The 26,683-nt window shown below is 38.8% G+C and overlaps 2 protein-coding genes across 2 annotated transcripts in view; both read left to right on the top strand.

The window, feature by feature from the left end:
* LOC137265966 (TWiK family of potassium channels protein 18-like) overlaps positions 1-9,275 on the top strand; it is a 77,192-nt gene extending 67,917 nt beyond the window's left edge. The window contains exon 3 of the mRNA XM_067801454.1: positions 3,161-9,275. Within this exon, the coding sequence (XP_067657555.1) occupies positions 3,161-4,011 (851 nt within the window). The 3' untranslated portion in view covers positions 4,012-9,275. The remainder of the gene's footprint in view (positions 1-3,160) is intronic.
* A 3,032-nt stretch (positions 9,276-12,307) lies between these two features.
* Positions 12,308-25,944, top strand: LOC137265648 (DDRGK domain-containing protein 1-like). Its single transcript, XM_067801081.1, has 8 exons — positions 12,308-12,463; positions 14,405-14,530; positions 15,963-16,087; positions 17,127-17,228; positions 18,061-18,183; positions 18,398-18,436; positions 19,950-20,006; positions 23,364-25,944. The coding sequence occupies exons 1-8, from the start codon at positions 12,367-12,369 to the stop codon at positions 23,598-23,600; spliced, it is 906 nt and encodes a 301-aa protein (XP_067657182.1). The 5' UTR covers positions 12,308-12,366; the 3' UTR covers positions 23,601-25,944.
* Positions 25,945-26,683: the final 739 nt, after the last annotated feature.

Below are 26,683 nucleotides of genomic sequence, written 5' to 3'. Positions count from 1 at the left end.
GATAGACCAACGCCTCGTCTCTGAAGATACTTAATTGTGATGTAAAGAGATAAAAAAAATGAAAAGGAGCCCCAGTGGGATTCAGATCGTGGTGAAATGTAGACTTTCTTCTTTTATATCTTTAGCATTGCAAAGAGGAGTGCGCGGAAGAGAGAGTAATGATGTTCAGACAGACTAGGGCCAAGGGGACAACAGACAGACAGACTGTTCATCCAGGCCTCCTATGTATATACTTTCGTTAACATTTACGATTGCGTAAACGTACATGAAAGTCAAAATGCACATGTCTCTTATAATTTGGTTGCACGAACTACCGCAGAAGTTTATTTAAAGAGAACGAAGAGGAATTCCAATACCCATGCAATGCCTGTCTTCATCTCCAAGCAGATGTGATGCCCAGGGCTTGTGCATCATCACAGAGACTTGATCTGTCTACAATCCATCTGAACTATCTTTTTAAATTCATTGTCTGATTTCCTATGCTGATTACTTATTTACTTTCATCGGTTTCACGTATTACGATACAGTTGCAATTATATTATTGATTGACAACAATATGTGACAGAGCATACATCGAGGATGACTGGTGACTTAACCCCTCATGTTCTAGTTTAACTAGCCTCGAATCGGGTGTTTACTGTCCAACAGCATTAACTAATTCATTCATTCATGGATATTCCACACCTTTGTTTCACGTTCTCTACATTTTCGTCTCCCTTTTCATCTCGTCTTTCTCTTCTTTATCTCCAACGTTGACTCATCTTTATCTATACTGAGGGAAAAATAACACATGACATCACAAGTGGTCCTATATGTTTCTCGGGGTTCTTCCACAAGCTTTGTATTGTATAGCTTGTGAAGAAACCTAGACAAAAATACAGGAACACTTGTACCGTCATGTGATCCCATATTTTTGTCCCTCAGTATATTTTGTCTTACAGTCGCTTACTTTATCTTCCAGATCTGCTTGTTATCAACAAGTTCTTTATCTTCCTTTATCCTTCAACGACGTACTTCTCTTTCTTATCTCATACATGCACTCTTCTGTATCGCCCGTATCCATCCGTCTTACTACAATCCAGCTTGTCTTCTTCTTCCTCATCTACCTCTTCTCTTTGTTTAAGTCCCGCGTCTACTCATCAATATGCCCCTGCACATCGTTATCTCCTTTCTTTCCTTCCATACTTTCCTTTTATCTGTCTAAATGTCTTCCTCTATCTTTGTCTCTCGACCCGTGAAAGTCCGGGGTTGAATAGCCCTTCAGCAACCCGGCAATGTTTGTCGTAAGGGGTGACTAACTGGAACGGGTGGTCAGGCTCGCTGACTTTGTTGACACATGTCATCGGTTCCCAATTGCGCAGATCGATGCTCATGCTGTTGATCACTGGATTGACTGTCGAGACTCAATTATTTTACTGACCGCCGCCATATAGCTGGAATATTGCTGTGTGCGGCGTAAACCTAAACTCACTCACTCTTTATCTCTCTATTCGTCTACTCTTCCTTTGTCTTCCCTAATATTCCTTTTCTGCACGCCTTAAATCGCTTTCTTTTTTATTCAAATCGCCTTTGCCGCCTTCATACTCGCATCCTATTTCTGATGCTCCCTAAATGATCCAAGCTGGACAACCTTATTATCCAAACCATTCTCAATGGAAATGACACTGTTATTTTGGTAAAAAAATACAACTTTAGTAGTTTGTTTCTCAAATATTGCTGGCAAAAACAATCCCTGCAGACTTCACTTGGCGGAATTCCTTTCACACCAATGCATTGCAAATGTCTCCTAGGGGGTGAATTAACTCTGCTTTAACGCTTGCCACGTTTCTTCGCATAATATCTTCTTTTAGAAATAGATTTTTGTGATAATGTGATGGCAGTCGACCGTCTGGTTATCAGTTTAAGGAATAAGCTACGAGCTCCAGGAAAGTAAGGGTCAGCTGCCTTGATGATGGATGCATGGTCGCGTTACCTCGCGGAAGACAAATAATCGGCAGTTCCGACCTGCGTTAGTCTGTAAATTACCCGCAGACAGCTTTCTTAGAAAATGAAGCAGAATCTGTTTCACGAACACATGTGGACACTTCAGTGCCTCCTGAAAAACGTAAGCTTCATCTGTTATACGTGGTGTTAAAGTATGGAAGCGCTGAAATGAAATGGAAGAATAAACGTGGAATAATCTCATCTTTGATCAATCATTTTACATGGAATTTACCATATCAAGCAGCGACCTATTCTGCCGTTGTGTCATTGCATTTGATATGTTAGTGAGTGAGTTTAGTTTTAGCAATATCCCACCAATATCACGGCGGGGCACATCAGAAATGGGCTTTACGCATTGTATGCATGTACAGAACCGAACCCGTGCCTTCAGCTTGACGAGCGAACGCGTTAAATACTCCATTCTTCTAAAGTATGCGTGAGGGCGTGATCTTGACATACCAAAATTTATATACTTCATGAATATTAAATTCATTTAAAAACCTACTGACGGTTAAATGCGATTCATTCGGAGGCACGGGGTCAATAGTTGTAAGCTAATGTTAATGTGTGGCACTTACGACAATCTTAGCGCTAAAAGGGCTTTGATTGATAACACGTTAACTAAAACGTTAAATGAAAGTGAAGCACATCACGAAGAAAACAGGTTAACTACGAGGTTTTCAAAGTAATAAAGCAATGGTGGAGTTAGATGAAAGAAGAGAAAGAGTATTCATTAAGGAAATAAAGATATAAAATGACCGTTAAGTTATTTATAGTACGTTTGTTATAAGAAGGATTTTATCATAACGGGTAAGGTGTAACACTTCTTTGGCAATACTACAGTCCTTCTCACAGTCTCCGAACCATATATTATTTCCCTACAGCCTAGCCTTCCCAGCAATGCTAAAGCCCTATATCAAACAAATCTAAAATTCTTCAGGCTCTCAGGTTTTCCTTGGGCACCTTTTAATTAAATGAGTTTATTTACTACAAACGAAATTATATATTCATAGACTAAGCGAAATTTCAGCAACGCCACGGGTGGGTGGGATCAACATTGTACCTATGCTCAGAATGAACTGTCGCGTGTCTAACTCACACTTTAATCACTAACTTACGCCCAGCCTCCCTACTTTTCCATGAAGAAGTTGTGTTAACAATACCTTGTGTGTTTCAGGTTACGGCCACATCGCTCCCTCCACTGACCTGGGTCGTATGATGACGATGGTATACGCCGCCATTGGCATCCCCCTTGCCCTTGTCTGTCTGGCTGACCTTGGGAAACACTTCACGTTGGGTCTCAAGCTCTTGTGGGCCTTCAGTAGACGTTACTGCAACTGCTGCAAGAAAATGAGGAACGCAAGGAGAGGTAAATACGCCACTGATGACGTTGAAGGCGACACGAAGACAATTGACATCAAACCCGGAGATAAGGTGTACTATGGGTACAAGATTGATGACGAATTCAATATTCCGATTTCTGTGGCTGTGGGAATTCTTGTACTGTACATCTTTCTCGGGGCATTCATGTATGCTCTGTGGGAACGGTGGTCCTTCTTGGAATCGTTCTACTTTGTGTTTATATCCATCAGTACCATAGGATTCGGAGATGTTCTTCCTGCGCATCCCAAGTTTTTTCTTCTGTCGTCTGTCTATGTCTTCATTGGCCTCTCGCTTGTATCCATGTGCGTCAATGTGGCCATCGAATTTTTCTCCAAAACCATTGATAAAGCTAAGGTGAATATCGACCGAGCTAAAACCAAAGCCAAGGAGAAGGCTAAAGAAGCCAAGGAGAAGATGCACGAGGTGTCCAAGACTATAGACCGAGCTAAAGATCGAGCCAAAGAGAGAGTGACAGAAGCTAGGGACAGAGTGACAGATTTTGCGCACGTCAAAAGAAGGTCAACGCGAGACTCACCTTCATCAAACAGAGGCTCCCCGTCTTCGGATGACGTCAAATCTGAGACGGCAACCCCTAAAAGTAGTCCCATTACCGAAACCCCTGAGGAGACACACACAACCACATAGTATGTAGGTAACGTGTTTTTAATCCGTAACATTCGTCCGTAAAATTGCTACATACCAATATGGTTGGTGAGAAACATCACATGCTGGTTATTTCACGTAAGTTACTCATAAAAGGGATGATTCTGTTTGACAGCCGAAATGTACTAAATATTGTTTCTATTCCCGGTCGATGAGGAACATTGCACACACGAACAATGATTCTGCGTCAAAGATGAAACATACGGCTATACTTTATGTATTCCTGGTTGGTGAGGAACATGTCAATGTTGGTTACGTCTGCACAAATCACACACAAGAAAGATTCCTCTGTGTCAGTTGAAACATACGACTAAATTGTTGCTATTCCTGGTTGATGAGGAACATTTCGTATTCATTACATTTGCATACATTACCCACAAGATGGATGATTTTGCGTGACAGCCGACGTGTACAAATTGTTTCTTTTTGTAGTCATTGATGAACATGTCCTTCTGGTTACGTTTACAATTTACATAAATTACACCCAAGATGGATTATTCTGTTTGACAGTCGAAAGGTACAGATGGTTTCTATTTGTAGTAATTGATGAAAATGTCCTTCTGGTAACGTTTTCAATTCACATAAATTACACCCAAGAAGGATTATTCTGTTTGACATTCGAATTGTAGAGATGTTTTTGTCTGTGGCCGATGTCAATGTTGGCCACTTCTTCATAAATACCCCACAAGACGGATGGTTCACAGTTACGACTACCGACAAGATTGTTTATATTCCTGTTTGATAACGAACATGTCGTTCTGGTTAAGTCAGTTTAACTTAATCACAAGAAAGATGCTTCTGTGTCAAGGACGTACAGGTTGGTTCGTTGTCAAGGGTGGAACATACGACAAATGTTTTTGTGTTCCTGGTTGACGAGGAACATGGCATACCGATTACGGTTGCATAAATCCCTTACAAGAAGGATGATTCTGTGTCAGAGCTGACCTGATAAGATTATTTCAATTCCCGTTTTAATGGAAACATGTCTTGCAGCTACGTCAGCATAGCTTAAGTGCAAGAAGGGTGGTTCCATCACAACTGATTGTGACAAGATCGTTTCTATTCTGGTTGAATATGCAAAGCTAGGTAACCTTACCCGGACAAGCATCTGGAGGATTGTGCTATGGAATTACAGGATCTTCGCTGTGCTTGTAAACTACTTTTGTGCAAATAACACAGCGGCATCATGAACACTATGAGTGCTCGACTCTTGTTACTTTTGAATGCTCCATTGTCATCATTCAGAATTTAGTATTTAAAACAAATATCACTTCAGAAATAAACATATTTACACAAGCCTGTACAGATACTGATGGAAACAATAAGGGATCACATGAAAGCACAAGTGTTCCGTTATGTTTTTCTAGGTTTCTTCAGAAGCTGTCCGAAACAAAACTTGTGAATTAAACCCGGGTCAAAAATATATTTCGAATTATCGTATTTATCATTTATGAAGAATAAACCTGATTATCAAAGATATTCTGTCTGTACCTAAGACGATCCTAGGCGGAGTCACAGAGCAATGATTGCGTTCTGTTGGTTCTGTTGTGAGCGGTGAGATGATGGGGTTTAACGTCTCTTTAGACCGTATTCCTGAGTGATAGCACGATGTGCCATCTTAGTCTGGAAGGAAATCTCTAAGTAATACAAGCCTCAGACATTAACCACTGTTCACCCTTCCAACATAGACTGATATTATGCAATCAATCACCATGTTGATCTTCCAGATAGCAAATGAACTTACATTTATGATAGGCATACCATTTCAACTTAACCGTGAAAATCCGGGCGAGTAACACTTTGGAAGTATATTTGCTTATTGGTTCTTATAACTGTAGAACACATTCTACTTACCTGTGATTCGGACTTGAACATTTCTGTATTTACAAAGCTTGGCGTGTCACACTGAGATTGTTGCTATTCGGCTCTCCCACCGATAGAATGAATATACCCTATGATTATGCTCACAAACGTCTTTCATATAAAAAAATTCTCATTCTCATCTATATTGTGTGGCTATAGCTTCCTGTGGTATATGTCTTCGAAATGAAAGTGAAAGTGCCTTCTATTCAAATAGCAGTGGCATGCGTTTTGTTACATTCCTCAAGAATTATCTTATCAAGACATGATCACACATATTGAATTAGACTCACGCTGAGGGCCGTTGTGGAATTATTTCATTGGGGTATTATGGCAATATTTTTATAACTGTATTAGAAAAGTGTCGCTTTAGCTCTCTGTTGTAATATGCAGAGACAACATGGGGTATCCTGAGCACATATGCAGTGTGCGAAATAGCTACTGCCCCGGTAGCACGTGGCAAGTAACAATCCAATCGGGTCAGTACATCTCCACAGACTGACTGGTGAATTTTCATGACGTCATTTTGTAACTGTATCCCTCCACCAGGCTTGTTAAGTTATAACACACTTTTAAACCAAGCAGGATTATGGCATGATAAAAATGTTCATCATAGAACAGGCTTAATGATGAAGTGCGTGTCATGCTGACAATGTCTATTCTCATGTATTTTTGTAATCCTTTGTTTAGTTTCTACATTCACATTTTGGGCTAGTGAATTATTTTGTGGGCTAGTATTTTTCTGCCACAGCTGGCCCCACTGGCTAGCAAATTTGGAACAATTTCGCACACTGCACATATGTTTCCCACTTTCATTATTGCCTTTTCATGCTTTGTACAATTGTATTCTTTGTATACCAGTTACTCGAATCTACAACTACGTCTGTAAAACGTAATGTACATCGGCCATGTACACAACATGGATTGTGACGCATTTGTATGTTTGTAAATGAGTAATTGTGTATTTGCAGTTCCATATGGTTCCGTCACACTAATAATGGATATCATGCGTCAATGAATATGGAATATGTGGTGTTTTCATATACCGGGAATCGATCAAATTCTGGTACATGAATCTCTCACTTAGCTGTTTGTTGAAAAGTACCATAACTCCTATATCGAGATATTGGTACTTCGATGGAATATATATACTGTGTTAGTCCAAGGGACCATAATTCCTGTGTCAGGATGTTGGCATTTCGATGCAATATCTGCATGAAGTCACTTCACATGAAAGAAAGAAAGGCGAAAAACGATTTATCACTAGTTCAAGACATGGGGCTGCCGATATCGGACATAATGCCGCTACTGATTATATCGGCAGGGCAAGGTCTTCGTTTGAAGGATATAGTGTTTATGGAATTTGTTGTAGGGGAGGTAGCGCGGTTTCAGTTGGTTATTAACGAACTTGTGGTTAAAAACAGTTTAATGGCAGAAGTATGTGTTCTGTTCTGATGTAATGGGTGACCAAACGATTGATTGGTGAGGCAAAACAGGGGCCGCCAGTACTGAACGAAGCGCCTATACACGCTCCCTCATTTGACGTAATATGATGTATTATTCGTTTAACAAACAGAAGCTCATTTCCGGTGATATATTCCAGAAGCGATAACGGAAGTACTGTTTGTTACACCGACAGTGTTGCCAGAATGACATTAGGGGTTTTGCGTTATTTTACAACATACGTGATCATGTTTCATTTCCATAAATCGGTATTTTGTATCTTTAGTTTCCAAATTGTTGAATGTTTAGATGAGTGATTGTCAGATATCCTTATCAGTAAAATGATGTACATGTAAAATATTGATCTGTTTGACACGAGAGTTGACCAGTCGCTAGTTATGATTACATTTGTATGCTTATAATACTATAGTTGTATGTCCATGCCAACACTTTGTTGGAATTGCATATGTTATGGTATACTTACACCTGTAATGTTTCGGTATACTTACATCTGTAATGTTATGGTATACATACACTTGTGTTAGTGTATGCATACACCTGTAATGTTACGATAACGTACACCTGTAATATTACGATATACATACACTTGTTATGTTACGGTATGCAGACACCTGTAGTGATACGGTAAACGTACACCTGTAATGTTACGGAATACATACACCTGTAATGTCACGGTATACATGCACGTGTAGTGTTACGGTATGAGTACACCTGTAGTGTTACGGTATACATACATTTGTTATGGTACGGTATACATACACATGTAATGTCACGGTATACATACACCTGTAATGTCACGGCTTACCTACATTTGTAATATTACTATGCTATATCTATAAATATACTACATGTGTGGGGCGGTGGGGTAGCCTAGTGGTTAAAGCATTCGTTCGTCACGCCAAAGACCCGGGTTCGATTCCCCACATGGGTGGAATATATGAAGCCCATTTTCTGGTGTCCCCCGCCCCGGAATATTGCTAAAAGCGGCGTAAAACTAAACTCACTCACTCACTCACTACTACATGCGTACGTCGTAAACCTTAGCTCAATAACTCACTCGCGTATGACAGTTAAATGTTCACTTAAAAGTATTTCTTATTAAGCTGCTGAATATTCAGCTTAAGGAACAACGTAGTCCATTACGTCAGGTTTTATAACTGACAAATTATTTCGCATCTTATGAACTGAAAATATATTTTGCCTTAAATTCATTTCAAAGCAAATTTCAGATTCACAGATTTTCTTCAGTTACATCAGAGCGTCTCGGCTCGATGTAGAAAGAAAAATCCGAACTGGTCGGAGTTGTTGACATTTTCATCGTTGCTGAAAGTCAGGTGCAAGGGAACGTTATTGACAAAATATCACGAACACCATCGGATGAATATGGGATTCGAACTTCGATCCTGGTTCGGGTGGGGAATGCAAAATCAGAGTCAAGCCACGATGGTGCCATTATTCAAACACAGTATGAAAGGAATATATTGATTATATATTTTTCTTTTTGTTTACATTTTTAGCGTGTAGCTGTAGTCAAAGCAGATGAAAGGTAGTATCTCAATGTCGCAGTGTAATACGTGTAGATAGATGCAAATGTACAGTACTGTATGCGCACCGCACACACTGGACAGCTCAGACGGGCTGTGCATTATTGATCTTATAAACTGTGAAACTCGTTTGACTGCGTATTTGACAAATTTCTACAAACATACTGGTGTAAAATTGAATATTGTACATATTTTATGGTACCCTTGGTCGTATCTTGTCATCTTTTCAGAAATCATTTGTTTCGTACCTTGTCATCTTTTCCAAAGTCATTTGTCGGCTAAGTTCGGCAGCCATCCTATTTTAATCATTACAAGGCTTGTTTCGTACCAGTGTTTTGAAATGCAGTTGTATTTCACGAAATAAATGATAAATATTTGAATAAATGTTGTTTTAGTTTTGTTACATGCACAGAGGGAGAGTGTGTATGAGAGAGAGAAAGAGAGAGAGAGAGACAGAGAGAGACACACAGAGAGCGACAGAGAGACCAACACTGTCGATAGACAGTAACGTTTTCTACGTGAACCTGAAACAACTGATACTGGGCGGAAACAGCTGTGTTGTTTGTGTACACATGCATAAGCTAATACTGGACAAGAAGAGAGAGAGGGTCTTGCTGAGTGTAAAGATACATGCTACAGAACAGTATAGAAAGGCACGATCGGATCTTCAACCTGAACATGCCTAAACTGATACTGCACAAGAACCAACAGTTGGTCTTTAATGTAAACGAGCATACACTGATACTGCACAAGAACCAACAGTTGGTCTTTAATGTAAACGAGCATACACTGATACTGCACAAGAACCAACAGTTGGTCTTTAATGTAAACGAGCATACACTGATACTGCACAAGAACCAACAGTTGGTCTTTAATGTATACGAGCATACACTGATACTGCACAAGAACCAACAGTTGGTCTTTAATGTAAACGAGCATACACTGATACTGCACAAGAACCAACAGTTGGTCTTTAATGTAAACGTGCATACACTGATACTGCACAAGACGGAACAGTTGGGTCTTCAGTGTAAACGAGCATACACTGACACTGCACAAGAACCAACAGTTGGTCTTTAATGTAAACGAGCATACACTGATACTGCACAAGAACCAACAGTTGGTCTTTAATGTAAACGAGCATACACTGACACTGCACAAGAATCAACAGTTGGTCTTTAATGTAAACGAGCATACACCGATAGTGCACAAGAAGCAACAGTTGGTCTTTACTGTAAACATGCATACACTGATACTGCACAAGAACCAACAGTTGGTCTTTAATGTAAACATACATACACTGATACTGGACAAGAAGGAACAGTTAGCTTTCAATGTAAAGATGCCTACACTCACACACTCCCAGAAGGAACTGTCGTGTTTTCAAAGCACGCATTTGTATGCTGACAGTTAACAAGAAGTGGAATGTCTTCAAGAGGTATATGCACTCATTGATACCACATATAAGTTCGATACCATTGATGCAAAATAAACATACATAAACCGATACTGTACATGAATGTTAATGATTTCTATGTATGTAACATACATACACACACACACACACACACACACACACACACACACACACACACACACACACACACACACACACACACACACACACACACACAAACACACACTCATACATACATACATACATACATACATACATACATACATACATACATACATACATACATACATACATACATACATACATACATACATACATACATACATACATACATACATACATACATACATAAATACATACATACATACATACATACATATGAATACACTACACTACACTGTTTTTACTATTTTCAGCATAACATGCAGATAATTGTTTGGATGAAGGTTAATTAATATCATTTAAAATATGAATGGGAGAATTCTCGATAAGACAGTGGATAAATCACTGAAATGAAATGATAAGCAGTCGAAAGTGTAAACCTAGTTGTATCTCACTTAAGTTGGAAAACGCCTCGGTGGAGAAGTGGTCGTCATACCAAAAGACGTTAACATATGGTGCTTGTTGATACTGCTCGGAGTCTGTATATTAAATGTGTTCGAGTGGGGTATTCATGCATACCATTCTGCGGCATGGTATCTCAGTGAGTCAGTACTATGAAAGCAGCTTAAGTCTTGACTAGTACAAGCAGCCACACATACACATGCATGCACGTCGACACAACGAAATATTCTTTAGCACGACATTAAAACCCATTTCATCTCCCTTAAAACTGGTCGTGCCTCATGACTACCCCGTCATTTGCCAACGCTGGTGTCCTGGATTATACAGTCTGTTATGGTGTACAGTCATTTAAATGAGTGAGTGAGTCGGGCAAGGCGCTACCTTTAAAGGAATTCATTTATTTTACTTTTTAATTACTACCTCTGGCAGAGAGAATACGGGATTCGAACACAGGATTATGGGATCATTTCGCGATCAAGGGACACAACTCTGCGCGATGAAATGAACTAATCGACCACGGAATGCCCTTACCACTTTCGTAACACCAACAAGAAACGAATATACACGTAGTGCCTAAAACTGTTATAACCTGTACCAAGCTAGGATAACGCATGAGATGCAGTTAGCAACCATTTGCATGTACAGTTAGAGGAATAGCAATGATTGAGAGTTTACTTTCTTCACAGGCATATTTTGGCGTATGCCTGTGATACCGACCTAGAACTTGAAAAGAGGTGGTCGCTTGACAGCGTCTATATCTATCGACACATCATGATTCAGCCAATATTCAGTCTAAACTGCAGACTCATGAAATAATGATTTTCTCACAGAGTGCATTTAACTGACAAGGGTGCGTATAATTTGGAGGGTGGGGTTTTGAGGTTTGCACACTACTGAGAAAAGTGGTGGTGGGATGTGGTTTGCAAGCTTCATTTTCAACAGTTTCAATGGTTATTTAACAAACTTTCATGACAACGGGTGTGGGTGTCTATGGGTGTGAGCGCGCACCCCTGCTTCCCATCGCCCCCACTCGCTCCCAAACCCCTCTGGATCCGCCAATGCCCTCCACGTCGAGACACGAAAGCGAAGCACCCGTAAAATGATATGTACACAGTATGCCGATTGCTTACTATTTATAAATGTATATATCATTGTAGTAGATTTCTCTGATATTTATAGAAATCCTCATCAGAAACATCTAAAACAGTAAGAAAACCTTGTTTTAGTGTTACCTGGATAAGAAAGTTCATCACGAACTATCATCGGAAGCATGCTTCGCAACTTACATCTATGAAGATCATGAAAATGGATGCCTTAAAGTGGCATGAGTACAATGTAAACTGTACTCACTGAAATAGTAATTACAAAAAAACATTATCGATGCCTATTTCGTTTTAAAAAAATGCGTGTGTTTTGCAACAATACACCCGCCACTTATTCGACTTCCTGTTTGCAATCACTTCCGGTTTAGTTGTGCAAGTTGAAAACATGGCAGTAGTAGATCAGTTCACTATTTACATTGTAACAGCCAGTATTGTGACACTGATTCTGGTGGTGGTCACCCTCATCAATAAGTTCAGCTCCTGTAAGTATTACAGACGTGTAGAATTTATCTTTCCTCGATTTTTAAGTCTCTCTCACACACACGAATGAGTAAGCAGCTGTTCACACTCATCACAGGTTGGGGAAACCTACCGATCTGCCTATAAATGGACCGAACGTGTTATTATAGGCCGTTCTGCCTACTTTGCTGTTGGCCAATCGGACTATAGTTGGACTTGCTTCTAATTATTTCACAAACTATCAATTTCCGCACAAAATGGTTTTATTTGATCACGTTGGTGAAAAGTAATGGACGTCCTCAGCTGAGGCTCAGCTTGGACAAAACTGAAATTCATATAATGTTCAGAAAAAGATGTTTCATTATGAACACAACTTTTCATAGATTCTCCTGTCAACAACTAAGGGAGTAGTGCACTTTACCGGGCGCGCTTTTTCCGATTTTTTTCGCTGTGCTGGCGGGGCTCGAACGCTCTCAGCAGGGGTCGTGGGATTCTAATTAGACTAATTAGCGGACACGCTACCTCGGAACCACCGGTGCGATCACAGTTTGTTAGTGCTCGTTTAACGGGTCATTACCCCACTAGCTCTGCGCATGCGCAGTGAATGAAAACAAACTATTATGGTTTGTTTTCATTTACTGCGCATGCGCAGAGTTAGGCCACGCTTACCCATTCATCAAAGCGAGAAGCCACACCTAGGCATTGTTTTCAAGATGTTGTGCAGCCAATCCAGCGAAGCTATGATATATGATGACGTTTATCGTTTGACTTTCGATTCGTGGATGGATATATGGATATAATCGCATCTAAGGTTTGCCAACCCTAACCTTTACTCACTAACCCTAAGGATCTAGAAGGGGGGGTCCCTAACCCTAAAGATCTAGAAGAGGGGTCCCTAACCCTAAGGACCTAGAAGGGGGGATCCCTAACCCTAAGGATCTAGAAGGGGGGTGTCCCTAACCCTAAGGATCTAGAAGCGGGAGTCCCTAACCCTAAGGTTCTAGAAGGGGGGTCCCTAACCCTAAGGATACATCAGCGCGGTAAAGTGAGACAGTTCAGTAGCTCTACAGCACTATAGCGCGCTCATTAGCGAGCGCTCAGCAGTCCCGGGTCGCGCGCCCGGTAAACTGCACTCTAGCCACAACTAAAACTGAATATCTATGTCACTGATTTTCAGACAAAATTGTCAAATATTATGGACTTATATTTAATTAGCAATTTCCAAACTCCTTTATTATGTGTTAAACATTTTCAGTTTCAATGTAAACCTTAGGACATAAAAACTTGAATCATATAATTTGTTTGATAAGTATCATAATTATTGGCTGATCAGCCACAGCAAATAGGCAGAACAGCCAATAATATCCTGTTTGGCCTGTTATGGCCTGAATGGTAGATTTCCTCACCGTTATTCACAAGGGTACAGGCACAAAAATCCAAATGTCCATACAGGAATTCATTGGCCTGTCAAAAACCTTCTACTTCTAAATTTAACTATCGTCAATTATGGAAAACTTGTTGCTAAATTATGTCATCAATATCTGCTTTGTACCTTATGTAAAAATAAAGATTTTGAAAAAATATAAAGGAAGTAGGTGTAGCTTGTGACAGAATCAGATGTCTCTACTGTTACCTATAGTCTCTGTGCAGATCTATAGTTTCCAACATAAATTCTTTGTTGGTTATAATAACAGTGTGTAATTTTGTCTATCAGTACACTGTGAATGAATAATTCCTGATTTGCTTAAGCCCATGGTAGTCTTCCCCAAATTTCAAGGCCTTCTTGGCCTTTCTGTCTTAAGTCAAACTCATTGTTGGTTGAAGCTTGTTGCATTTAGTATGTGTATACTGTGTGGTTAACATTAACGTGCAGTGAAATCACCAGTATTGACATGAATGACATTGCTGTTAGTGTTTCAGTCAACTACATGCTCCTGTCATGTATGGTCTTATTGTTCTTCCAGCAACAAAGAAACCTAATGAAAGAGATGAAGCTCGGCAGGTCAACCGACCTCGTGCTGCTGAAGCTCCCCCTGGTGCTAGGAGAAGAGGACCACGCCGCAGGATGAGGCTTAATAGAGATGATTCAGGTTAAAAACTCAAATTCGAGGTTTCATGTGACACACAATTCTCATAGTTGGTGCCACAATGTGCTGAAAACTGACAAACCATTTTAGTATGAGGAATAACTTAAAGGTCACATGCAACCAAAATATCAAGCATAATTACAACACAATTGTCACTTACTCATGACATATAATATACTTTGCTGCTTGTAAAAAAACAAATAAGCAAAATTATAAGCTTACAATCGCGATTCAAAATTGCAAAAGTGAAACGAAGCCCTCGGGAGGCCGAACCCAGTCATAGCAGGTGGATGTGCGCTCAAGTGTAACGATGGCTTCCTATTGGCTGGTTCATTTGCTGATACGCTGAGGACTCATTGTGTATACAGAAAGATGATCTGTTTGATGAACAGTTTAGAAGTATGGCAAGTCACAAGAATGTAAGATTCTTTATGGATAACAACTTTTTTTAGAAGTTGATTTTTTACTTGCTTGTGTACACAACCAAGATTAGACTACTGCTCACGACCTCATACTCCAGGCATGCATGCTGTTTCAAGTTCCGCAAACATATTCATTGTGCATGCGTTTTGGGCGCAGCACAGCATAGCTGTTGAAACCACTCTTTCTCCCAGCACTGGGGCACATTTAGTGAATCGTTGGAACCCCGATTTCATTGTCTTTTTATTTTATCACATATTTTTTTTTTCAACTTTAGTGATTGAACTGGCATTTTTGATGATTTGTTCCGGTAAGTGCATACCGAAAGGTATCAGAATCTGCAAGGTAGTATTTTACGTTGCATGTGACCTTTAATAACTAACACTTTAAAAACGTTTGCTATGGAATGAGTGAGACATGACTGAGTATTTACAATATGTCATTTTAGCATGCTGACCATTTTCCATTAGTTCTTTAACTTGATTAGGACAATCTATGTGTCTAGACATTCAGAATTGTATGAAACCGAAATAACTTTAATGAAATAGCACCTTTCTGCAGTCTATTTATCAAATTCCTTTCTTTCTGTCAGTGTAACTGAAATGAACACACACCTGCCAATCAGAATCATCACTTCCATCTACCACTGACTGCAGTATTCTGTATTTGACTGAAAGAATTATCACAATCATGGCCAGACCAGTTAAGATCCTGCAGGGTTCTTGGTTCGATTGGAGTGCAGAGAAAGTCATGAAAAAATAATGGGGAACATCATGGACCATGATAAAGATTACATTTTATATGCATGTGTATTGTATATGTTGGAAGTAATTGTTTTCATGATTCATGATTTTCTCTATACTAAGAGCGAATTGAATGGATATGGTGAGTCTTTATGATTCACATTTTTAAACTGTAAAAACCTTGAATTCATTATCAGACTGAAGGTCATTTCCTTACCGAGTTTGTTAGTGGTATCTCTGATAATAATGACATCTGTCTCTGTTGTATTCAGATGAGGAGATGTTCGAAGGGGATGATGATGACATCGCAGACACTTTGAATCAGGGTGAGGGAAAGATTGGTGCCAAGAAACTCAGGAAGCTACAGGAGAAAGCTGAGAAAAGGGCAGCACGTGAGGTAAGATTCTTGGGGTACACAGAATTAACACAGTTAAGCACCCTGGAAAAGGTTCTGGTATCAACTCTCTTTGATCAAAATCAGCAACAGGGAGGATCTTGTGAGATTAAGAGAACTGCTTGTGTATTATCACCCTGGGCACTGTTGTACAAAGCAACCTTAGCACTAAGACTACCTTATGTCTATGTTAAGGTATGGTAGTTACGGCACTAAGACTACCTTATGTCTATGTTAAGGTATGGGAGTTACGGTCACCTTAGCGCTAAAACTGAATTAAGTCTATGTTAGGGTACGTGAGTTACAGTCACCTTAGTGCTAGGATCTCTGTGTACAATGGCACCCTGGTCACTGGAATGTTGCTCAAAACATTGATTACAGGTTTGTGTTCCTAGGTTATTTTCTTCCTTAAATACAGCAGAAGACTGATAAGAGTCTAAGCACACTAGTAGTAATCATTGATACAACCTCTGACTTTGGATAGCTTGTGTTGGAAAAGAAGATTGTTTACAAACACATGTAATAGCTCACAGATAAAAACACGCTGTTTGGGTTAGTAATAGTCTGGCAATACCTGTACTGATAAAGTGCTTCGAAATTGAAAGTGATATAATTTCGTTTGTATTTAGACATGTAGCATCAGTTATGTATTTACTAGATTTTAAGGGATGGCCTAGTGGTTGAAGTGGTCAGCTGTCAGGCTCATATCCCAACTGCGCAAGTTGATGCTCATACTATTGATCACTAGATTTTCTGCCTCAGATATTTACAGACCACTGCAGGAATATTGCTTAGTGCATTGTTAAAGAACAAAGAAACAAAAATCACTAACCTTAATTGTGTGAAGCCCATTTCTCGAGTGAAGAACCAGTTAGGAAGTCGAGACCAAGAACAAACTTACCTAAGGCCATTGTTGTCATTCATGACTGCTATCAATAACTACCATGGCTTATATGTATGCACAGTGATCTTACATTCCCTGACATCTGAAACAACAGACATTTTATTAAAACATTAACTGATGTATAATTTGTTATTTCAGCAAGAACTGGAGGATAGAGCTGAGAGGAAGAAGAGAGAAGCTCTGCTGGAGGAACAGAGGAAGAAGGATGAAGAGAGGGAGAAGGTGGAGGAGGCTGCAAGGGTGAGATGATGCGGGGAATGTAGTCAGCATTGGTTCACGGGGACTGGAGGGTATATGCAGACTTTAGAAGGGGTTGGAGGCAGTGTGGAGACTTGATTTGGAATTAGAGGCTGTGTTGATGTTTTAAAAGGCATTGGAGGCAATGATGGCTCTAATGATGGAGATGGATGGTGTATTGAGACCTCACAGGTAGTGGTGGGAATTGGTTAAATCTTGTAACTGATCATTGGTTCGTTACGGCTGATAAATCATCGAAAAGTATTGGTTAGCATCACTTATCAAATTTTCCTGGTAATGTTTCTTAATGCACAAAACATAAAGAATGTTTCTTAACGCACAATGAATAAGATAAATTCAGTCATGACTTGAAATTGTTTGTGTTCAATTTTGAGAAAACATGAGTGATTGATTGGTCATTTTGTCATTGTGACCAATCTTTGATTATTTCGATTAACTGACCATCACTAGTGAGAGGGGGTTAGAGGCTATGTTGAGATTAAAGAAGAGGTTGGAGCCTCATTGTGACAGTTAAGGTTTAATGACCAAGTTGAGACTTTAGGTGTGTTTGAGGCTATGTTGAGACTATAGAGGGCATCATGAAGCATACTTAGTTTAGTTTTACCCTGCACTCAGCAATATTCCAGAAATATGATGAGGTTGGACAACACTAGGCTGCTTAGCCACCCTCTCCTCGAGCATAGTGTAAAGGACCTTAAAAATTATTTCATGATTTTCTTACTTCTTACTGCCATGTAACATACATCCTAATGTCTCATTTACTTGTTAAGAATGCAGAATGCATGGGTCGTAACTTCTCATGTAAAATACTTAGGAGGAAGAAGAGAGGAAGATACGTGAGGAGAAGGAACGACAAGAACATGAAGAGTATCTCAAGATGAAGGAGTTGTTCTCTGTGGATGAAGAAGGACAAGACGATGCAGTGCTGGATCTTAATGTAAGACCAGGTGTAGTCTGTGATAGAGATAATAACAGTAGTCCTTTCAATGATTGCCTGTTCCTCATGGGATACCAAAGAGGAATAAATGCCAAAGTTGTCTCCCATATGCCATGGTCATGAATCGCAATATACTGCAATGCAATCTTTTTGCCAATATGCAACCCTATGTCTTTATGAAAATAGCACTTCATTCCTCTTTTCTCTCTTTCAGTCGGAATCTCTGCTGCAAGAATTCATCAACTATATCAAGGTATGATTGTGTTGCTCTGAACGTACATCTGGTGGAGTGGCAAATTATGATAATCATGTACAGAACTTATACCTAAATTCATGGATTGAGGTAATTACCATGCTAAATCAAGACTTGTATGACGAGATAAAGCATAACTCTTGATGTAAACACATTGCCACGCCTCACTGACAAAATGTTTTGAATCTCTGCATTACACATAATTATATACTAAATCTAATTGTTCAACTCTGAGTTAAATAGCCTGGGATCACATTTACTGTTGTTATATGATGTTGATGTCCTCTGTGAAAATTTAAAAACTATTTAAATCCATGGAACAAGGTGACATAAAATTTTGTGTTGGTGATGATTGCAAATAACTTTGGTAAACAAATTTGAACAGAATATTAATCAACTTGTTGAATCAGTGAATAAAAAAAACAGTGAACATGCGAAACAAAGACGTGCATTTTAAATACAATTCTCGCTCTACTTCCCATACATCCACAAATCAAGGTTACACAAGTGTACGTATTTAATGTAGGAGAAGAATGTATTCAAGAGCACAAGATAGTCAGCCCAGCTTGGAATTAGGTACATTTCAGGTATTACTAATAGCAAGTGTTATAGCATATCAAATATGAGATGTGTGGCAGTAGAGAGCTAAAATTTAGTACACATCCCAACAGAGCTGGAACTTCAGTTGCAATTAATTCAGCAGGCTAATTGAAACACTGAAATACTTAACACAATACAGGGCCAAAGGCCACTCAAGAAAAAGTATCTTTTCCCTGTCATTTGTGGCAGTTGATAAACAAAGCACTATTCCATTTTGGTAACCACCAGTATGTGTCTTTTAGTGATCCCACTATTGGTAAAGGTCAGATGTCCTTTTCTTATGCCCCTGTGTGCTGATATTGCTCTAATATTGGAAAAAGTAGTCAAGTATCGTAGCACTGATGGCGTACAAATGGTTAAAACACTCCTTGAATGATATGAGTAAAGGGAAGTAACTCTTGCATGATTCCTCTCGAGAACACTCATCAGAGGAAACCGCATTCTGGTTCCTGATATTGTAAATATCTTTAGTGGTATTTGTCAGTACTTGCCTGTAGAATATGTATCCTAATGAGTGAACGAGTACATGTTTTCTATTACTGACTAATGATTTGGTTTGGTGAATGATGCAGTTCTTGGTACGATGTTTACAAGAAAAACCAAAATTTTGTTCATTTGGCCCCTGTGCCATGTTTCATTTAGGTGCAGGCAGAAAAGTGTGGTATTCACAAAATGCATCTTTATGTGGTCATCATTTCACCATCATGATGGTCATCATTGTGTCACATTATTAAGTGTGCTGTGAGTTGTCATCATTATGTCATCGCAAGACTTAGTGCCCTGAGTATTGTCTTGTGCCATTATTGTATCATTATTGTGGTCGTTACAGTATTCTCATTATGTCATGGCATTTTTGTGTCTTACTGTCATCAGTGTGGTAATAGTTGTGCCATCTGTGATTATTGTTTTGCAGGAAATGAAGGTGGTGATACTAGAAGACCTAGCAGCCCACTTCAAACTGAAAACACAGGTGAGTTGCTAGGCAACATGTAAAATCAGCTTTATGCACAATTATAGATAATCTTCCCAAACAGAATCGATGTCATGCACAACACATGAGATGAGAATGGATGTCTTGGCTCTCAGTGTCAGGAAAATATGTCGCCACAAAAACATCAATATAATGACTGAAAAGATTTATCCTATTTGGGAACCGCTCATTATGTTAAAGTGAAATAGCTCCTAACATGCAGAGCTAGTAGTTTAACACTGGTATGTTTAATAATGCAGACTGACACACCAATGAATGGGTGTTGCACAGGACTAGATTCAACAAGAGTATATTTTATCAAGTTAAAATGATTGTGCTTTCAGGTGAGCTGTTAAGCCTTATTAATCTTTCATCTCCAGAATCATTATAAAAATTTGGCCAAACAAGGTTTTTTTTGTCCAATCTTTTGAATATTACTGTAACCGTAACATTGTCATTGACCAGTGGTGACAAATATAGCTTTCATCTGGGATCTAATATATTTATTTTCTTTTTAAGTCACTTTACAATCAAATTTAAAATTGTAAGAAAATTAGAAACAAGCTTTTCAAGGCATTTATTAATAGTTAATCATGTCCAGCCTGTCAAAGATTTCATTTTTGTAATCTATTAAGGCCAGACCAATTGAATTTCTTGTTTTACAGATCTACATGCCATATGTTTTTCAAGAATAAAATAAAAAATAAAAAATAATTTTCCCACTGATATTTTCCTAAGATTTTTATTGGTTAAAAATGTAAACTCACAAGGAAATGCTTTTGAGGTTGTTTTGACCGATATTCACTTCATAAATTGCCCAAAGTAAACAATACTTTGAGTATTTAGAAGGAATATCACTATGGAAATTTTATTATTATTTTTTTTTTCTGCCTGCCTTTAGGTTATCAGAGGACAAAAATCCATAAAACAAGAAATAAATTGGTCTGGCCTAACTATACAAAAATAAGAATGTCTGGCCTCTTTGATATGCAAATTTCATGTAGGAATCATCTAAATGTAACAGAGACAATGGCTTAGTTCCACAACATGCAAACCTATGATGATCTGGGTATAAATTAATCTTGAACATCCCAATAGTGTCAGGCTTACTGATTTGTTGAACCTGTGAAGTTCTGGGTTAGAATTGATCATCCGTAATCCACGATTGTCATAAAAGGCAACTAATGGGTTCAGGTGTTCAGGCTTTGCTGACTTGGTTGACACATCATCAGTTCCCAAATGCACAGATTGATGCTCATGCTGTTGATCCCTGGATTGTCAATTGTCTAGTCAGTTATTTACAGGTCGCTGCCATTAGTGGAATAAATCTGAGTGCGGCATAAAAGTAAACTCACACACCTACTGACTTGGTTGACATGTCATCATATCAGATAGGTGCTGATGATTTCTCTCTGCCTGTTCTAGGCTCTATTATTTACACACCACCTTTATACAGCTGTATTGTTTATTAGTATAGTGTCAAACAAGAAACAAATGGACACACGGGCACTTATCACAACTTCTGTACATTTACTTGACATGACCCACACCATAGAGCTAATAACTCTTTTCTTCTTTATCCAAAATCGCAATGCACGATGCCATCAGTGTAACAGTAAGTCTAAATCCCAGCATAGAAGGGTGTCTATCTTTAATAACTAAATCAAACAAGAGATAACAGAAGCTACCAGCTTGTATATTACACAGAGCCAGCAAGGTACACTCCCAGGTGATTGATTATCAGGGAATTGATCTTGTATTATAATTGATCATTTGATCAATGACAAGATGAATGCAATATGCAATAACATAAGCTAAGTAACAGACATTGTCATGTACTGTTAGGGACGTACTTATGTACTCTGTTGGTGATTCAGGTTAGAATTCATCCGCTGCTATGCTTGTTGTGCACATGGTGCAAGGTGACTGAATATACCTGGTGATCAGACATTGAAATGGATCAGCCTGGATCAATATTCATATGTACAGATAGTTTTCAACACATTATGGATGACGGTTGAGTGAAACTGAAAAGATGAATTCTGAAACTTGGATTTCTTGATGAATACAAGGTTAAAAGTGTGTAAGGGGAATGGCTATTCAAAGTGTTTCTTTGCTTCCTGTAATGATTTTGAGACATTACAGGGCTTGATTAAGTGCTTTGTTACTTGCACAGGTGCAACCCAGTATTGAAAATTCCAACCTAGCACTTATTACTCTAATGTGCACCAAGTGCAGGTAAACTTTTAAGTGGGCAAACTTCAGAATGAAACATCTTAAATCAGTGGCATATCTCTTTCATTACATATTGAAGTAGTAAGAGTACAACTGGAATTTGGCTGGTGCAACAAGGTTTTTATCTAAGGGTGCACCTGGTGCAAGTAGGTTAACATGTCCTAACTTGAGCCCTGCAATAATGAATGCAAAAAAGAATAAATAAGATTACGGACTTGGCCACTTGGGCATACAGTTAAAGCCAAATGAGTCGAAAGCTGACATCTGTAATATTATGCATAACTCAAAGTACCTGTCGGTTCTGACCATTTTTTCTGCTATCCTTGACATGCCTACCTCATCAAGTATATATATGTTATTATCATGATTATAATTATGACTGATGTCTTATACAGACCAATAACGATAAAGAACCTTTAATTATTAGTATTTTGTCATGGCAATGAATGTAATGTTACATTTGAATCTGTAATAATTCCTACTTTTAACAAAGTGAAGCCTTTTTGTCCAACTGGGGCGGTGGGGTAGCCTAGTGGTTAAAGTATTCGTTCGTCACGCCGAAGACATGGGTTCGATTCCCCACGTGGGTGCAATATGTCAGGCCCATTTTCTGCTGTCCCCCGCTGTGATATTGCTGGAATATTGCTAAAAGTGGGGTAAAACAAGACCCACTGACTCATTTTTGTCCAACTATATGTTGTTGTATGCCCAAAACATGGACTCCAAGATGGGTCTTTGTTGATAATGGAGTGTTTGATAAGGTATTAAAGAACGAACATGAGTTTCCCCTAATTTGTCCCATATTTACCTGGGCCCATGCCTGCCTTTTCAAATTAACATGCACATATTACACAGGTACACCTGTAACTAATTGTATTTTTCAACCTGTATCTGTATGGGTTCTTCCATATCTCAATGTGTTTGAGGCAGTGGGGTAGCTTAGTAATTAGACTTACAGCTAGCATTCACATGTCGTGCCAAAGACCTGGGTTTGATTCCCCACATGGATACAATGTGTGAATCTCATTTCTAGTGCCCTCAGCCATGATATTGCTGGAATATTGCTGAAAGCAAGCTCAAATTCATACCCATACACTTACTCAATGTGTCTTTTCCCCCCAGGATGTGATACAGCGAGTCCAGGACCTCCAGGCCGAGGGTCAGCTGACCGGCGTGGTGGACGACCGGGGCAAGTTTATCTACATCACCATGGACGAGCTGGAGGATGTGGCCAAATACATCCGACAACATGGCCGCGTCTCTATCTCTGACCTGGCTGAGTCCAGTAACCGTCTCATCAACCTTAACCCCGAGAATGCAGAAATACATAAACAACTGGTGTCAGAGGTGTCGGGATGATGAGTGAAGAGGAAGAGGAGTGATTGAGGATGATGTGGAAGATGACAGAGTGTATGACATGTGACAGAGCATTTTCTGTATGACATTGAGCATATGAAAGTGTATGACATGACCATGTGTACTGAGATGTGTGACATAATGAGGTTTTCTGTTTATTGTTCAACGCCGCCCTCAGCAGTGTCCCAGCTATATGGCAGCAGTCTGTAAACAATGGAGTCAAACAAACCAGACATTCCAGTGATCGACAGCATGAACATCAATCTACGCAATAAGGATACAATGACATGTTGTCATGCAAGTCTGCTACTAGCCTGACCACCAGATCCTGTTAGTCGGCTCAAACATGGGTTATTGAAGATCAGTTCTCAACCAGATCTTGTGTAGGATGTTCAATGGGAGATATGGTCCCTCACAGCATTTAGAGGTTGCAAATTTTTGTGGATGAAAGAATTTGTATAACATTTTGGTCGTTATCATTTAAATAAGTAATTGACTATTCTGTAAATGATTAATTTTGTTCACTTCATGTCTTATATAGGAAGATTGTTGACGAACATGTATAGTTTAGATGATTAGGGTGCGGATCCACAAAGCATTCATAACATTATGACCTGTCATAGCCCTATACCTTATCATAGGCCTACGAATGTCGTAGCGCTACGAAAGCTTTGTGGATTGGAGCCCTGTTTCATGGATGCTTTTGTTTTGTAAATATTTTGTTTCTAATGTTTGTCATAAGCATCGGAAATGGGGAGACTGGAAAAACTTAATCTGAGTTTGTTTATGTCTATCTTAATGTGAATTTAGCATGCCCACAGCTTAACCTGTAAACCTATATAAGCAGATTCCTCCCTAGAACCATTGCTGTTGATTTAAGCAGTGTGAGTGCCAACCCTATATGCTTGTATGTGATGTTTGAAAGTTTGACATGCATGTTCGTCCCATTTCAGAATGGTGGTGTAGTTCATAAGGTGGAGGGCATGATACTAAATAGAGGATACTAAACAACTTTCTATGTAATACCATTTTTATTGAACGAGTTAATGATTTGGTATCAAACGAGCAAAAGCGAGTTTGAAACTAAATCTTTAATGAGTTCAATAGAAATGGTATTTCACTGAGGCAAGTTTAGTATTCTGTTTATTACTCACCAACATAAATTGGAAGAAACTGTGGCGAAATTGCCTATAGTGTGAGGACTCTCAGCTTTCCGTGAGCCAAGCAAGGTCTAGTAAAATTGGGACGGCAACATTAGCATTGTGACGTCACAACTTTGAACCATTTTGACGTCATACGTCAAGCGGTATTACACTAGTGTAATATTGCCGTAAAAATATTACACTGCAGTATCTTCAACAAGCGAGTAATAAAGTATGTTTAACTTATTTTCTTACCTCTTTATTTTGAACAGTTTTAGAACAGTGTATTTCAGGATGATACCACCATTGTGACAAAATGAAATGAAAATTAAGTCAACCATAGAGGTTTTATCTCATTTCTGAAATAATGAATGCCTTGTCATTTGTTATGCATCGCTGATAACGACTTGACTGGTTTCCTAAAAATGAAATTTCTTTGTTTTTGATTTCACTATGTTCACAGATGGTAATTGAGGTTATTTTTATTGACAAAACTCAGAATAATGAAACACTGAGATAACAGGAAAACAAGGGTGTTTGGGATATTTGTGAGCATTTCCTTGAAAATTGAACTTATACTGCTTGCAGATGTATTGAATCAGATGAAACTATCATGTTATTGTCGAAATACAAAGGATAAAATTACATAATATATAAATAGTTGTATGTTTTTCTATTACAGATTGCGTATACTCTGTATCAGGGACCTGTGTTTACATACATATCAGGGCAGGGACGGGTCCGAAGTTTCTACCCGGGTACCCCACACTCTATTACCCTACCTTCCTCGGTACCCAGTATGTTAATTTCTGACATCAAGTGTGTAAGAAATGACAATATATTCTTCACCTAGGAGCCAAAAATTTTGAGATTTTCAGTATTTTAATCTTGTTTTATAGTGAAAACAGCTGACTGTAAATACTGGCTAAATATTCAAATACAAGCTTTTAATCATAAAAGAATAACACATTACATTGTTTTATCTATTAGTTACATCACCATAGTGGGTTGGAGTCCAGAATTTAGATGGTATTCCGATGGGTACCCAGGTTCAAATTTTACCCACCTGCCCCTGGTATTAACCCTTCTCCCTACAATAATCACTGCACCTTTAAGTATCATAAGTATCACTCCCACCACACACTCACCACACAGACACAGACAGAGATGTGTAAATGTATTACATTAAACTGGCAGAGATTTTTTGTTTTGTTGGGTTTTTTTTGTTGTTTTGGGTGGGTGTGTGTGTGTTTTGTTTGGGTTTTTTTGTTTTGTTTTTTTGGGGGGATGTGTGTGTGTGGTTTTTTTGTGTGTGTCTGTTGTTTTTTTTATATCAAATATATCAACATTTATTGAAGACAGTGTTTGCCCTTAACTCTGAAAAGCTGCAGGCCCTAAGGACCCAGAGCGATGAAAAATGTGGGTCCTGATCAGAAAGTGTAGGCCCGTTGTTTTGGTATGAAAATAATATTCTTAGTTGTGGATGAAAAAGCCGTCAGACATAAGGACCGGCAGAAAACAAAAGCTGTGGGTCCGAGTTTTCCGTCGGCCTGGAACCTAAGGACCGACCTTAATTTCGAAGGCTGACAAAATGCAGAGATGGGTGGGATTTTTTATATATTTTTTATTTTATTTTTTTTTTGTCTTGCTCCATTTGAGGTAACTAACTAAAAGGACATGGTATTCATTATCAATAATTATATTTTTTGACATCCAACAACAAAGACTAAACGACACTTTTGATTTTTTCAAATGAGAATCCTATCGGTCGGAGAATACCAAGAGCACCATTCTCCCTTTAGCAATATTTCATGTTTAATGAAGAAACCAATTTCATGTTTAATAAAGCAACCGATTAAGGAAAATGGTGGTTGTAAGTCCACGTCAGTGATTGCTTTGTAAGAGTACTGATCATGCGAAAGATTTTCCGTCGACAAAAACCTG

This window comes from Haliotis asinina, chromosome 15, assembly GCF_037392515.1.
Source record: "Haliotis asinina isolate JCU_RB_2024 chromosome 15, JCU_Hal_asi_v2, whole genome shotgun sequence".
Taxonomy (NCBI): Eukaryota; Metazoa; Mollusca; class Gastropoda; order Lepetellida; family Haliotidae; genus Haliotis; species Haliotis asinina.
The sequence above is the reverse complement of the archived record's forward strand: the minus strand, read 5'-3'. Positions and strand labels throughout refer to the sequence as shown.